The 14,606-nt window shown below is 44.4% G+C and overlaps 2 protein-coding genes across 3 annotated transcripts; one reads left to right on the top strand and one right to left on the bottom strand.

Moving 5' to 3' along the window:
• Positions 1-100: 100 nt before the first annotated feature.
• On the bottom strand, positions 101-3,182 carry LOC115057116 (zinc finger protein 135). Its single transcript, XM_029523970.1, has 4 exons — positions 2,792-3,182; positions 2,565-2,641; positions 1,961-2,015; positions 101-1,754 (listed from the first exon to the last, which is right to left on the bottom strand). Exons 1-4 carry the CDS (start codon positions 2,991-2,993, stop codon positions 874-876), a joined length of 1,215 nt encoding a protein of 404 aa, XP_029379830.1. The 5' UTR covers positions 2,994-3,182; the 3' UTR covers positions 101-873.
• Positions 3,183-4,862: 1,680 nt separating this feature from the next.
• Positions 4,863-14,445, top strand: si:dkeyp-68b7.12 (rho GTPase-activating protein 31). 2 transcript variants are annotated; one of them, XM_029525732.1, is made up of 14 exons: positions 4,863-4,988; positions 5,556-5,963; positions 7,396-7,498; positions 7,590-7,734; positions 7,898-7,980; positions 8,337-8,444; positions 8,516-8,634; positions 8,721-8,892; positions 9,052-9,149; positions 9,515-9,586; positions 9,801-10,553; positions 10,911-11,065; positions 11,257-11,810; positions 12,642-14,445. In XM_029525732.1, the coding sequence occupies exons 2-14, from the start codon at positions 5,876-5,878 to the stop codon at positions 13,864-13,866; spliced, it is 3,675 nt and encodes a 1,224-aa protein (XP_029381592.1). In that variant the 5' UTR covers positions 4,863-4,988; positions 5,556-5,875; the 3' UTR covers positions 13,867-14,445. The 2 variants fall into 2 exon arrangements, with proteins under 2 accessions (XP_029381592.1, XP_029381593.1); XM_029525733.1 differs by lacking the exon at positions 4,863-4,988 and having other exon boundaries at positions 5,412-5,963.
• The last annotated feature ends 161 nt before the right edge of the window (positions 14,446-14,606 follow it).

A 14,606-nucleotide genomic window follows, 5' to 3' on the forward strand; every position in this document is an offset into this window, starting at 1 on the left:
ATGTTTGACTCGTAGCTGTTGCAGTTTATAAGTACTCTCAAAATCTTTTCTGCAGATCTGGATGAAAGAAATTTTTAATAAAATTGTAATTATATTAATTATAAAATCAGTTTTATTGAAATGTAAAACAAAAAGAACCTATAATGGTAATTAGATTATCAGCAACGTGTCATCATTTCTGTTAGTATTTCATCTCTTTCAAGACTAAAACATTCATAGAACTGATTTTACATCGTAGCAGCTTGTTTTAGAAAAAAAACAAAAACAAAACAAAACAGGAAAACACACATTTCAAAGACCACATCAGTGTACTATCAGACCATGTTTCAACAATATTAGTGTATTTCTACGAGATGTGTGACGCAGCGAAGTAAATGTCCCGACTCCAGTAACTGATTTTACAACAAAGAGTGAAGAGTAGAAAGCTTTAGCTGCTAAAACAGTAAAAACAAACAAACAAACAAATAAAAAAAGAAAAATAATTGTAACTACAAACTATTGGTCATTTAAATTTTTTTTTTTTTTTACAAATTACATTTATCACTAATCACCCATTTTTCTAAGCAAAAATGTCAAATATCTGCTTATTTGTTTCTCATTGATGTAAAAATGTCTAAAACCAGACATTGATTTGATGCCACGCTGGGGTGTGAAACTGGAGTGGATGTTTTTTCCAAACAACCAACCCCCCCCCCCCATTCCCACCCACCCCTCGTATGAACAACAATGAACCAATAATGAAATGTGGTCACCTTCTGTTAAACAAACACAACGTACAGCTTAGACAGCTTTATCAGTGTTTGGGATGTTTTTTGTTTTGTTTTTTTTTACGCTGAAATATTTCTCAAAGTCGGCAGAGACACAGCTCTGAGCTCAGTGTGCCGTCTTCTGGTGGGACGTGAGGCTGGACCGCTGGGTGAAGCACTTCCCACACAGCGAGCACTCAAAGGGCTTCTCGCCGCTGTGGACCACGGCGTGCCGGGTCAGGTTGCAATGCTTGGTGAAGCTGCGGCCGCACTGCTGGCAGCTGAACGGCTTCTCGCCCGTGTGGCTCCTCAGGTGCTCTTTGAGCTGGCTGAACCTCGTGAAGCTTCTGTCGCAGTACGTGCAGCTGTACTTCTTCTCTCTGACTCGGGACGGCCTCATCCACCTCACTAGGCTTGTGCGGCCGGAGGCGGCCGTCAGACCATCAACTGGGCCCCTCCTGGTGGGGGTGCAGTCTCTGTACTGGTGCTGCCACTGTTGAGGAAATGAGCTTCGGTCTGTGAAGTTATTCTGAGACAAGGCGCCACGTCCTTCATCCTCCTGCGGCCTTTTATATGGACGTCCCAACATTCGGCTGCGTCTCTTCCCCCGTGCTACATTCACTTTGATGTAAGGCAATTTCTCTACCAAGTCTTTTCTGGGGGCCAAAGCCCCCAAATCCAGGTCACTATGAGGCGTGACCGCTGTGGCACTCTTCCCCAACTGTCGCTCAGCGACGCAGGAGGAGCTCGGATCGCCGGTCAGACACAGCTGGTCGTCACCTTCCTCCGTCTGCAGGCGTGAACTGAGCAGAGCTGCGTCCTCTTTCTCCTGTTTCACCACAAGTTCTGTCCCGTTTCGGTTCATGTTCAGCTCCAGCTCAGCCAGAGGGTCCAAGTTATCCGCTGGGGAATCTGGAGATTCTGGGTCCGCCGGGTAGCTGTCCACAAAACTGTCGGTCCAGGCGGGCGGGGATGCTTCGAAGCACGACGACTCTTCAGCTGCAGATGCTAAACAAAAACAAACAAACACAAAATGCGATGTCACTGAGGCTGAGCTCTGAAATCTGGCTTCATTTTGGAGTCCGTCTCTAAGTGAGTGAGGAATCACAGTGTGACACAACGTTACACAGCTCTAAGTGTGAGACTTTGTGCAACTGCTGCGTCGACAAGTTTCTGTGGTGTGTATCTGAAGTGTGTGTGTGTGTCGTTCTTACACATCTCCTCTTTGATCTGCATGTGTTCGGCTCCATTCAACTCCGCGAGGGCACACTGCAACACAACACTCAGCATTAACACCACACACACACTGTGGAGCCAGATACATAAACAAACGCACACATGCTCCATATAAAATGATCAAACCTGAGATAATTAAAATAATTAAATTAAAAAACCTGAGATGTTCTTCCTTTTGTCACATATTAATGTAAAGACATTTAACGTCAGCGTTGTGACTTATGTCTGTTATTTGACTGACTAAGCAATTTACTGAAATCAATTATGATAATTATCTAAAATAACTCTTTCATTTATTTCATGTTTATTTATTTTGCTCTTTTTTTTCCCACAAACAGGAGCTGAACTGAACTGTCTGGTTACCAAGTGTGCAGATAAATGTGTGTTAATAATCATCAAAGTTATTTACCAGCCAGAAAATTCAGACATACATTAACACAAATATGAACACTGAATGTTTAATATCTGATTTGGGGTTGTTTACGACATAAAAGCAGCATCTTGGAGGCTGATGGGCGGTTTGTTTGTTTTTTTCTTTCTTTTACTGATAGAAATGACCATGAAATGAATAAATGTTGATACCTGCTGGGGTTGATGAGTGTCTGTGTCCACCTGTCTGTCTCTGCTCAGGCACCTCTGGGTGGGGGGAGGACAAAACACTGAGGGGACAGCAGAGTTAAAAATCTAATCAGATTTATTGAGACAGCCAGAGACCCAACATATCCGTCCATGCCTCGGCCGGTTGGATAGAGAAAGAGAGAGGGGGGGGGGGACATGTGATTCTGTGTGAAACAAACAAACAAACAAACCTCTCCTCCGGCCCCTCAGCAGCTCCTTCTCCATCGCCTCACACTGCCTCTTCAGCAGCTCGATGTCCGTCCGGCTCTGGATGAGCTCCAGCCGGAGCTCCGCGCAGCTGTCGGCCACCCGCCGGTGGATCTCCGCCGCCGCCGCCGCGGCCAGCAGCTCGGCCACGGACAGCAGCTGGCTGCGGAGGCCGCTGCTCTCCATCTCCGCTTCTCGGTCCGATTCAAACCGCGACGAGACTCCGACTCGGATTGTTTCCTTCTGTTTATTTCCCTTTTTGTTTTTGGAGGGAAGCGGAAGTTCCGTCGCTTCGTGTGTGAATGGAGTGGACGCTCGTTTTAAATCTCCCTGCGCACCGAGCGGGCGGCGTCAGTCGGTCCCAACAAAACATAAAACAGCCTTTTATTTTTATTATTTATTTACTTTTTTAACCGACGCACTCACACTCCATCTGCCACGTAAAATAAAAACAAAAATTAAAGCTGTTTATGTGCCTTTTTGCCGCCAGTTGGCATGTAGTTGAATTTTGGTTCCGCCATTTTGGGAGATGAAGGAGAATAAAGCGAAGCGAAGCCGGAAGTGACGTCACTGTATCGTAAATATCAGAGTACACGCGCACTGTCCATTTAATGTTTGCTCTATGACACTAATATAGGTCAAGTTTAAAATTACTTTTTATCTCTGACCTTTTCTTTATTATTAAATGCTTCATCAGCTTTATATTTAAAAATCAACAATCAAGAGTTAGAATTGGTGTTCATGACTTTATAGTACGTGATGAACCGTTTTTTAAGTGTTTATAAGCCCTGTGGTTTTTTTTTTGGATGACAAACGGGGGAATGAAAAGTCAGATTATCAATAATCAATATGGATCAGAAATAGCTCCTGAAGCAGAATAACGAATAATTAAAATTTATATTATGTTAATAATAAGCTTATATAGACGTGTGGATGTTGATTAACCTTGCATTAACGATTTACGTGTGAGATTTTAAGACATTCTAGTGGACCTCTTACTTTCTGGAGTATTTGGGCTAAAATTAACAAATTGTGGACATTTCCAAGTCTTGACTTTTGATTCATTTAAAAGCATGAAATGTATAAAATGGTCACCAACGTTTAGATTAGTTTGATTAGCAAACAGGAAGTATGAAAGCAAACCCTGGCTGTCCACAGGGGGCTCTTCTAATTGCTGCATGAGAGCTCTATGAAGCATTGGTAAATTATTTATTTACTATTAATCAAGGAAGTAGTTCTGACTTATTAAAACTTTATAAAAGGTGGAAGGAAGTCGTTCTCTAGCGGGAAAAAAATCCTAAACTACAATACACATAAACTGTCTGCTCATGACACACAGTATAATGGTGCATCCAGATGTTTCACTGCTCATTGAAAGCTCTGAAACATTAACCCACAGACAGTCCTCACTGTGGTAACTTGGTTCTGTAAGTGTATGTATGTGTGCTTTTTGTGGTTCATTGTGTGTTGTGAATTTAAAAGTTGGCCCTCTTGGTTTTTCTTGGTCATTTTTTGTGAAATTCCTGGTACTTTGCAGTGTAGTCTCTGTGCCTTGTGCCAAACTATGACATAAATGATATTCTGAGTTTCTGTTTGTTAATTTGTGTTCTATGTGGTGGTTCCAGTTTCCGTTGTGTTATGATTTCTGGGTCTTTGGGTTATTTCATAGAAATGAATAACACTGGACATTTAGACATTTAGAATCAGTTTGCAGTAATTTGTGTTGGTTGGCCACTTTCTGAGTCTTTGTTGGACTTTGGCTGTGAGGCATTGTGTGGCAGTCTGCGGTACTTTTGTCGCACTCGTTGTGATGCTATGCTTTTCTGTCCTCAGCACCACGACACGTACAACCAACGCAGACAAAGGAAGTCAGCCAAAGACTTATTTGTCGCGTTTTGTCGACAGTTAAACTGTCCTTTCTCAACAATTGCCGAGCGTTTCTGGCTGTTGAAGCGAGACACACACGAGGAACTTGGTCTCCACGGCACATAAAGGGAAATAGATGTACAGATACACTGAACTGATTTCCCTACTCAGTGAGCAGAGGCGGAGAAACTGTCGGCCACATACAGAGAGAAAGCTCAAGAGAAGGAGAGACACTCAGGAAGTTAACAGGGGAAGTTTAGTGGTTTCTTGCGTCATCATTTTATGCTGTTTCTTGCGTCCTGATGCAGAGTGAAGGTAGGAAGGCTCGTATTTGCTTTTCAATGTCTTTAATTTCTTGTGTTCCTTCACCGATACTCTTCCCTACAAGCGGACAGACAGGGAGGGATGGCGGACGTCAGGAGGGAAGCGACAGGTGTCAGGAAGATGGAGGAGGATGGAGAGCAAGATTGAATGTCTGTATGATTCTACAGGTTCAAGCTTAAGCAGAGCTCGACTTCCGCTGCAGTGAAAAAAGGGCCGAAATGGCCGTGACATGTGGGCAAATGGGACAGACCCAGTCCGTGCTGAACTCCGTCTTCTGGCAGGGGCTGAGATTGGAGATTTTGGGCCGGTCCAGTTGCTGAAAGTGTTGTGAATGAAGCGAAACATTCAGAGGGCTCACTACATTGAATAAGAGAAGTACAGCGTCAAGGGTGTGGCCTTTCATTCGAAAATAAATTGAGTGCAATGGGGGGAAGTGGAAAACCACACAGGCATGCTGAGGATTCATCGCCAGTTTGTTTGATTTTAAGGGGAGATTGCTGTCTGCAATGTGGCAAGCTGGCGTTTGCAGAAAAATAATTCTTATTTCTGCTTTTACAGGGTGGAAGATGAGCCGAAGCGTGTCCTAACAATCAGGCTTTAACACATGAACTCCAAAGTGCCGTGCCTCACAGAGGAAGCAGCCCTCTACAGCCCAACAACCATGCACTGAAGTAAAGGAAACAGAGGCAGCAGCAGCAGCAGCAGCAGCTCGGTCAACTCTCTGAAATGTGCACCACTTTTACGAAAGCCAGCGTCGCGTTAACCGAGTAGGCCAACGCAGCCGGGTCAGCCTCACAGAAACTCAGAAAGTCGGCGTGACGGTCAGGAACTGAGCAGCTCGGGGCCCGTCTGAATGTGAGGTGGAAACAGCAGACAGGATGCGAAGAGTTAGGAAACGAGGAGGGAACAAAGAGAAGGTGTTTGGATGTGACCTGCTCGAGCACCTGACGGCCTCCTCTCAGGAGAGTAAGTCCAACACCCCCCCGGTCTAAAAAGAGTCCCATTGTATCATGAACTGCTGTTGTTGCACCACAGCAAACACTGAACACGTCTTATTGATAAATAATCATCAACTTCACCACACATTGTCCATAAAACACTACACATCAGACCTTTTAACCCCTTACATCCCAACAGAGGCCTTTGATCCCCTAAATCTGAACTAAAATCTAAAAAAGTGACAAAGCTTTAACCGTCACAGCCCAAAAACTGTCGAACAAGCCTCCTGATGAAATAAGACTTACTTTTATCACCAGACATTCCCTGATCTTTTAAGATGATGATGTTTTATAGCTTTCTGTTAACTAGCTGTTGTCTTGTAGTTTTTATTCTGCCCGTAAAGCACTCTGTGACTGTTTGTATAAAAATCGTTTGTATTCGATAAAACTCTCTGGCCCGTCATCCTACAGTGGTCAAAATATTTTTTTCCGCCGATTGATGGTCGGCAACTTGGCAGCAGCTGTTAGTTCGGAATATTTGTCAAATTGGGAAAATGCTTGGTTTCTTATTTTGCACCAAGCGAACAGATATTGACTCAGATATTGTTTATGCACATTTCTTCGTCCACACTCCGACCACACAACATTATCCCCACCAGGTCGAGACAGTGAGCCATGGAAGTGAATGCTCCTGTTTTCTATCTCACAGCAGTCCATGCGTTACTCAACTGGAGGTTTAATTTTTGATGGTCCTTGAGATGGAAACAAAACTAGTTTTCAGCCTTCTATGTCTGTGAGGCTGAAGTGCTTCATGCTAAATGCACACAATGACCATGAACATTGTTACGTCATGTACTGTTCACCGTGGTCACAGGAATGACTCAGAGTTTGGTTATTAGCACTCAGCACACAGTGAAGCTTGTTGTCATCGGGTCTGTAAAAAGTTGGTCATAAACTAAAACTTGGACAACCTCAAACTTTGATTTGATAAAAAAGTCGCCAAAGTTGCTGTAATTCATTTAGAGGATGACGTGAACGTTTGTGTCAGTGCAGCCAACGGTTGGTGAGACGTTTCACTAACATCCACAAACATGTAAAGAGATTCAGCAGGATTCATCCTCTGCAGACCACGAATGTCTGCGTGAAATGTCATTTTAATAGTAGATAATTCAGTCTGGATAAAAAAAAAAGGTGAACTAATAACGCCAAACCATGCTGATAACAATTTGTCTTCATATATTATAAAGTATTAATTTGTGTACTTGTGTATAGATATTGTCTTTTTGTTTTGATATTTCCTCTTGCAATTTTTTTTTATTTTGAATTGACCACAATAAGTTTTTCTGAAGTTTATATAAAGAACCAAAAGAAAGGTTGAATTAGTCATTAAATAATAAAAGACATGTTTGCCTGATTGTTATTCAGATCTGCAGCTCATTCATTTTGCTCATTTGACGCAGTTCCTCAGGTTCTGCGATGCTGCAGTGAATTTGTGGAGCATCATGGGATCGTGGATGGAATCTACAGGCTGTCCGGAGTGTCGTCCAACATACAGAAACTTAGGCAAGTTGTGTGTGTGCGTGTGTCTTTCTATCTGTATCTGCGTTGTGTTGCCAAGACGGCTCTGAGATGACGTGTTCGTCTGTGCGACCAGGGGAGAGTTCGAGAGCGACGGGAATCCAGACCTGAACAAGGACGTGTACCTTCAGGACATCCACTGTGTCAGCTCTCTGTGTAAAGCTTATTTCAGAGAGCTGCCCAACCCTCTGCTCACATACCAGCTGTACGACAAGTTTGCTGTGAGTAACTCAGACTCACAAACACTTCACGCAGTTTCCATGTTTGTTCTGGAATGATCCCAGAGCGGCAGAAGAGTCATTTCAGACTACGAGTCCCATATTTCCAACAGCACCAAACAGCGATGAAGTGCCGTCTTTTCATTCATTTGATTTTGTGTTACAGGAGGCGGTGGCCATCCAGCTGGAGGGCGAGAGGCTGGTAAAGATCAGAGATGTTCTCAAAGAGCTACCGACTCCTCATTACAGGTGCAGTCCGGGTTCAGACCCATTTCACAACAAAGCCAAGTCTTTTTCTCAGTGAATATAACGATCCAGGGAATATCCTGACATTTTACTTCCATTGTTTCATTCATACACACATTTCTGCCTTTTGTGTGCCGTCAGGGAGCCGGATTCAGAATAGTTCTCTTATTTTGGAGAGTTCACCTGCAGGGATGCTCATTAGATCCCAAACTCCTGATACCTTTTCAATAATAAGCCAGTAGGCAATTTTACAGCTAATACAGCTAATAGAGGTTCGGACAAATAATTGTGTCGGACAAATGATTGTTCGACATTAGAGGCGGTCTGACAGGTTCATGTCTTCATCGTCTTTGTTTCAGGACTCTGGAGTTCCTGATGCGTCACCTTGTCAAGATGGCCTCACATTCCTCGGAGACCAACATGCACGCCAGAAACTTGGCCATCGTCTGGGCCCCCAATCTTCTCAGGTCAGCAGAAAATCCATAAACTCTTTCACTCACCGTTGTCCGTCCAATAATCAATCAATGTTGATGTTAAGGTCAAAAGACATCGAGGCGACTGGTTTTAACGGTACAGCAGCCTTCATGGAGGTCAGAGTTCAGTCCATCGTGGTGGAGTTCATCCTCACACACGTTCCTCAGCTGTTTCCCGAGCAAGGTGTGAACACACACACACACACACAAAGATGGACACACAAACACAGAGCGGTCCACACTAACCTCGGCCTCAACATCTTCCTTCAGCGGGTGTATCAAGTGAGAGAAGGAAGTCCCTCCCCTCCCCGTCAGCAGAGTCCAATCAGGACGAACCGCTATTTAGGTCTGTTCCCGCTCCGCACAACTTCGGGAACATCAGTCCAGGAGACGGCCCCCTCCCCATAAGACCCTACCATGCTATCATTGAAGGCACAGACAAGTGAGGAGTCATCACATTAACGTCCAGATTTATGTTTTTCATTTCCCTGTGTTGAACCGATGTAACGGATTCATGCTGAAGTCAAACTATCACTTATATCCTGTCAAGTGAAATTCAGATTTCACGCTGAATTCATTGTTTAAAAAAATGTCACCTCAGGAGGAAAGGGTCTCTGAAGGGCAGGAAGTGGATGTCCATCTTCAACATCGGAGGACGGTTCCCAGACCCACGGCGAAGAAACAAACACTCAGCAAAAGGTACAAATGACTCGCTGCTTTTTTTTTTCCAGATCATTTTCCTGTGTCCATCTTTTGTATGTTAAACTCTGCAGCTTTATTATCTAAAGTCTGTTTAACTGAAACAGGAAGGAAGATATAATTTTTCACCTTTCTGGTAGAAAATGAAATTCACTGTCGATCGTAACCTACAAGCTCTCATTGTTTGAAACTCAGAGTAAATTCTTTTGGGCAAGGTCGAGAATGAGATTAACAATTTGGGGGACTGTGATGGAAATCAACAATTAGCTTCAACATCAAGTTGTCGTGAGCTCTTTCAGGCAGTCTTTAACATCCAGTATTATCAGTTTTCACAGCTTTTATTTTTGTTCTGTTTTGTTTTTCAGAAAAAGACAGGGCTTCTTTGAGACCAGCAAGAAGTATGGACTCCCTCAGCACTCAGTCATATCCAAATGAAGGTACAGCTCTTCTCTCACACACACAAAAAAAAACCAAAACGTGATCAAACATAAATACAGAAACAGTTTCAACACAAACAGCTGTTCTTTCACTTTACAAACTCTACAAACACATCATCAGATACTGATCGGGTAGGAATGTGACGGTCAGACTGAACTGGTTTAGTAAAGCAGGAGAGTGGGGCCTGGATTTCATCTGTTCGTTTTCTTCCAGGCTCCAGACGTTCTGACCAGTGCCCTCCTTCCAGCAACATGTCTCCCCAAGCCGCCCCCTCCCCTGCAGGCCCAGACGCTCCAGCATCTTCTGGCGCTTTAGGTGGCAGCGAATACGCCGTGACGTACCGCAGGGGGACGGGGTTGGTGAGTGGGGGTGCGGGAACCCAGGGCACCTACACCGCCCTCGACCCTGAAGGTTTAGGGGCCGTAGGCAATGAGACTCTCCAGTCCAGATCCCCGGGACAGTCCACCAAAGCAGGACGAAGGGCCGCCATGCACATCACGGGGCCCACCATGGTTACTGTGCCACTACACATCACCTCTAACCTGGCGTTGGGGATGCTGCAGCAGGGGGGCAGCAGCAACCGGGTCGTCCATCGTGGCAGGGATAAGGAAGGAGGGGACAGGGAGGATGATAAGAATGGAGGAGAGAAAGTGACGAGGAAGGAAAGGAGAGAGAGGCAAACGAAGGAGGAGAAAGGTGGCAAGGTTGAGGAGAGAGAAAAGGGAGAAGTCGTGGACGTGGACGAGGACACAACAGGGACAGGCGGCGTGGGCGAGGAAAAGGCCGAAGTGGCAAAAGAGGAAGAGAAGAAGGAAGAGGAGGTGAAAGAAGATGGTGGACAGAAGTCGGAGGTGATGGCTGAAGGCGTGTCTGAGGAGCAACGAACCCAAAGTTACATTTTCAACACAGACGACAAAGCTCCTGCACAAAGTGACAGATATATCGACGACATCAGCGAATACATGGGTACGTTCAAGATCACTGCTCCTTCTGATGTAATCACCAAGTCAAATATCTTTACAGCTATTGGATGGGTTGTGACAAATAAATCCCTTAAAGGCCTTCAGGCTTCTTCAAGTTTTGGCGCTAAATCAGTTTTTCAGATTTATTCTTGAACAATTTCAGCAGTAAAATAAATGATAACACCGAATAAGCACAACGCCATAAATTATGAGTGCAGAGCCACACGCAGGCTGATATTTTACTTCCCAGTCTCACTTTTAGCTGCTGATATTTTTGTGTCCTTGTCACCATGAACTGGTTTCTTTTAACCCGACGCCGTGCAGTTTATGACATAATCTCCGATCTTTGGTTCGTTCGCAGACATGAGAAGTATGGAACAAGCTGGTTCCCAACCAGGAGACACTAGTGACGTCTTCAACTCGACCGAAGTGGAAGGAGACGACCAGGAGCTGTTTGGCTACGTTCAAGATAACTTTGAGTTCCTAGACCACATGGACTGCAGCATCTCCTACCCGGTTTGTGCCGTTTGATCTGTACAGATGAGATAGTTTGTGCTGGATTTTCAGGCTGCAAATATTCCTCAACACATTGTGCATGAGTGCATGTTTGCAGACGGCAACATGAGAAATTCCAAAGTCAGGACAGGATTGTTAGGATTGCACAAGACTTCCATGAGGAAATTTCCTGTTGCTTTTCTCCCTCGCAGGTGCACGAGTTCTCCGTGGAACCCCCGGGCCACTCAGATGATGAGTATGAAATCATGCTGCAAACTCAGCCTTCTCCTGTTCCTGCAGAGTTACACAGTCCCACTGAGCCAAACCCACACAGGCCGCTGAGCCTCGACCTGCACAGCCGACACACTAAATCCCTCAGCTTACCTTACATGACCTCGCCGATCAACGGGCCGGACGAGTCTTGCTCTGAGGAGGAGGACACGGGGGACGACAGTGATGATGACGATTACAGTAGTGAGGAAGATGAGAGCATGTTTTATAAAAGCCTTCCGGCTGATTTCCTCTTAAGCAGTCTGAGCGGGCTGGAGACAGACGCCCTTACACAAGCCAGCTGCATCGTTGACCAACCTCCTGTTGATCCACCGGCGAGCTCTGAGGAGAGAGAACCTGAGACCTTAGAGTCTGAAGAACCGCCGTCTGGAGATCAAGAGCCGGCAGAAGTAATAGACCATAACGAAGGACCGGAGGAGAAACAGGCGGCGAACAAAGAAGAAAAAGGAAACCAACCCGAGAACCATCTGCAAAGGTGAAACAGATTCCCATCGTACATATTTACAAAATACATCTCCGTCTGACTTCAAATGCATTTAACAAACCGTTTATCAGAAAAACACATTTACTTTAAAAATGCACTCATCACGTCTTTTCAGTCTGTTTGTTTGTTTGTTTGCTTCTCTGTCTGCTGCTCAGCTCATCGTGGAAATTAAGCGGCTAAAATCATTTGTATGCTTTAGAAATGGAAGTAAATCAAATTACGGGAAACAAACAGCGACTAATCAAAATTTGTCAGAATCAAACATGATTCGGGATAAACACTGATGATTCTCCATCTGCAGATCAGCACTGGAACTAAAATGCTACAACTTCATACAATCAATTAAAAGTGGATTAAGACCGATTAACCTTGGAAAGGAAGGCATGTTTGTTTGAGCAGCTGTCAGTGTCTTTAGAGAAATATCTCAGGACAAGTGACATAAAGTTACTTCACTGACTTTACAACTTTCTAGATTTTTCTGCATTTATGCCATCTAACACTATGTTGTATTTACAAGCTATAGACTCAGAATGATCCAAAGAGATCTCTGTCACTAAATATACTGCAGGGATTTTTATATAAAAACTATTTTAACAGATTCAAGAAGGTTCTAAAAGGCTGTACGCCTCCTGTCATTAAAGTAAACTTGTAAATACACATCATATTTATCTCAGTATTTAAAAAGCATTCATCCAAATGACAGATGTCACATATTGAATTCATGTCAGTGAAATATAATATTACAAAATCCTTAATCTTCGTCTGAAAAGCAGGACTTCACTTATTCATCCTAACTGTTTTGAATATATCATCAATTTGCAGCGTAACAACAGAAGAAGACCTCCACATCACCGAAGATGAGTTTCCACCGCCAATCAGCGACGACGACGACAATGAATTTACAATTGAAATTGAGGAGGAGAAGGACTCAGATGATGCCGATGATGGTCCACCTTGTCTCACAGATTCTTGTGTCACACAGGAAACTGGTGACGTGTCACCACAAGAATCTGGAGAACATTACAGACAGTTTGTCCACGGTGATGCAAAAGAAAGGATCGCTGCCCTTGATGATGAGGGAGAGGACGGGAGGGCAGACAGAGAGATAGAGACCGTTTGTCAAGAAGCACTTCATGATGAGAAAAGGGTGGAAGATCCCATCGAAGAAGCTGGAGAAGGTGCAGCTGACAGAAATGGTGAAGAAGAGACACAAAAAAGTGACGAGGAGCCGGATAGTGCAATTTGTAGCGGTGAAATTTGGGAAGAGCTTGAGGAAGTTGTATGTGAAGTGATAGAGGATAAAGAAAGTGAGCAGGAGGAGGAGGCGCAGAGAGCAAAGATCTCAGGAGATAAAATTATCGAAATGGAGGAAGGGCGGATCAACAAGACAGAAGGAGAAGGAGAGTGGATGCAGAAAGTGGAAGAAAAGCTCACAGACTCAGAGATGCAACAAGAGACTCGCTTACCAGAGACAAGTGAAGTAGAAGAAGCGACTCACACGGTCAACGAAGAATCGCATCATCATGACAGAGAAGAAGTGGTCTCCAGTGACCGAGACAGAGGCGAAGAGCATCCAGAAAAAACCCCGCCGAGGGCAGACAAGCACCGACAGGAGGCCCGGCCGGACCAGAGGACGCCGAAGTGTGACAAGAGCGACAGCAGCCGAGGAGGAGTAGGACGGAAGCTGGTCGTCTCCAAAAACCCGAAGGTCTTCCAGGTGAAAGCGGTGCCGGTCGTGCCCCCGAAGCCTCAGCACTGCAAACTGACCGCCATGACGCTGAGACAGCAGCAGCAGGAAAGAGAGCGACGGGACGCCGACAGAGGCCGCGAAAACGTCCAGAGAGTCCACACGACAGAGCAGGACAGAGCTGCTGCTGCTGCAGCGGAGCCGGGAAGAGACGAATGGGCGTCGAGGGACGCCAACAGAGGCAGCCCCCTGAGCATGTGCTTCGACGAGGCCGTTGCCATAGCAACGATGAGGCGGGAAAGGGAGAGGGAGTGCGAGAAGGAGAGGGAGAGGCAGAGGGATTGGGAAAATGAAGTGTAGTGAGCAGGGTGTTTTTGTATTTTTTATTTTTTATTAAATATGTGTATGGATTTATACAGATTTTCTGTACAAACTGTCCCTCTGCATAAAAGGTTTTATTCTGTTTTTACTGAATGTGAATTATTCAGCATGACGTGCAGCGCCAACATCGTCCCTCTGACGCCCCTCAAAGTGCCACAAACAGCTTTCAGGCCTATTGGTAACTCTAAATTGCCTGCAGGAATGATTGTGAATACTTTGTGTTTGTTTTTTGTTTTTTTTTTGTGGCTTTACATGACTGTAGATGTTGACCCTGACAGAGAGGCCCCAAGGCTCATGTAATAATGATAAGATAAGATAATATAGATGGAGAGCAAAGTGAGGCAAAGTTATTTGTATGTGTGTACTTTATTGACGTGGAAAAAAAACCTGGAACTTAGAAACGTGGAAGCTAACATACTGATAAATTCAAGGTAAACTGCTGCTCCTATTACTATTTAGATACTTATACTATATAAGTACAATGCAGGATAGTAAATGTATCTATACAGTAAAAGACAGAGAAGATGTGCCATTTACCTGAAGTCAAATCTGTGAATAAAAAGGTGTTACATGATGTTTCATGTTTGTTATTATTATCTGCATCATCATCGTTGTTGTTTTTGTTGAATGTTTAAACTCCGATACAAGAATTTAAATCCAGAACAAGAACCACAGACTTTTCTATTAAATTATCGTTATATTAATATATATCGCTCACA

The sequence above is a fragment of the Echeneis naucrates genome, chromosome 17 (genome assembly GCF_900963305.1).
Source record: "Echeneis naucrates chromosome 17, fEcheNa1.1, whole genome shotgun sequence".
Taxonomy (NCBI): domain Eukaryota; kingdom Metazoa; phylum Chordata; class Actinopteri; order Carangiformes; family Echeneidae; genus Echeneis; species Echeneis naucrates.

Excerpts from the sequence above, each read along its gene's own strand:
- LOC115057116 (XM_029523970.1), bottom strand. The coding sequence starts at position 2,993 with ATGGAGAGCAGCGGCCTCCGCAGCCAGCTGCTGTCCGTGGCCGAGCTG. Across the intron at positions 2,016-2,564 it reads ACACTCATCAACCCCAGCAG|TGTGCCCTCGCGGAGTTGAA; the intron begins GTATCAACATTT and ends GTTGTGTTGCAG. Across the intron at positions 1,755-1,960 it reads GCAGATCAAAGAGGAGATGT|CATCTGCAGCTGAAGAGTCG; the intron begins GTAAGAACGACA and ends GTTTTTGTTTAG.
- si:dkeyp-68b7.12 (XM_029525732.1), top strand. The coding sequence starts at position 5,876 with ATGCGAAGAGTTAGGAAACGAGGAGGGAACAAAGAGAAGGTGTTTGGA. Across the intron at positions 7,735-7,897 it reads AGCTGTACGACAAGTTTGCT|GAGGCGGTGGCCATCCAGCT; the intron begins GTGAGTAACTCA and ends TTTGTGTTACAG. Across the intron at positions 8,445-8,515 it reads TGGGCCCCCAATCTTCTCAG|GTCAAAAGACATCGAGGCGA; the intron begins GTCAGCAGAAAA and ends GTTGATGTTAAG.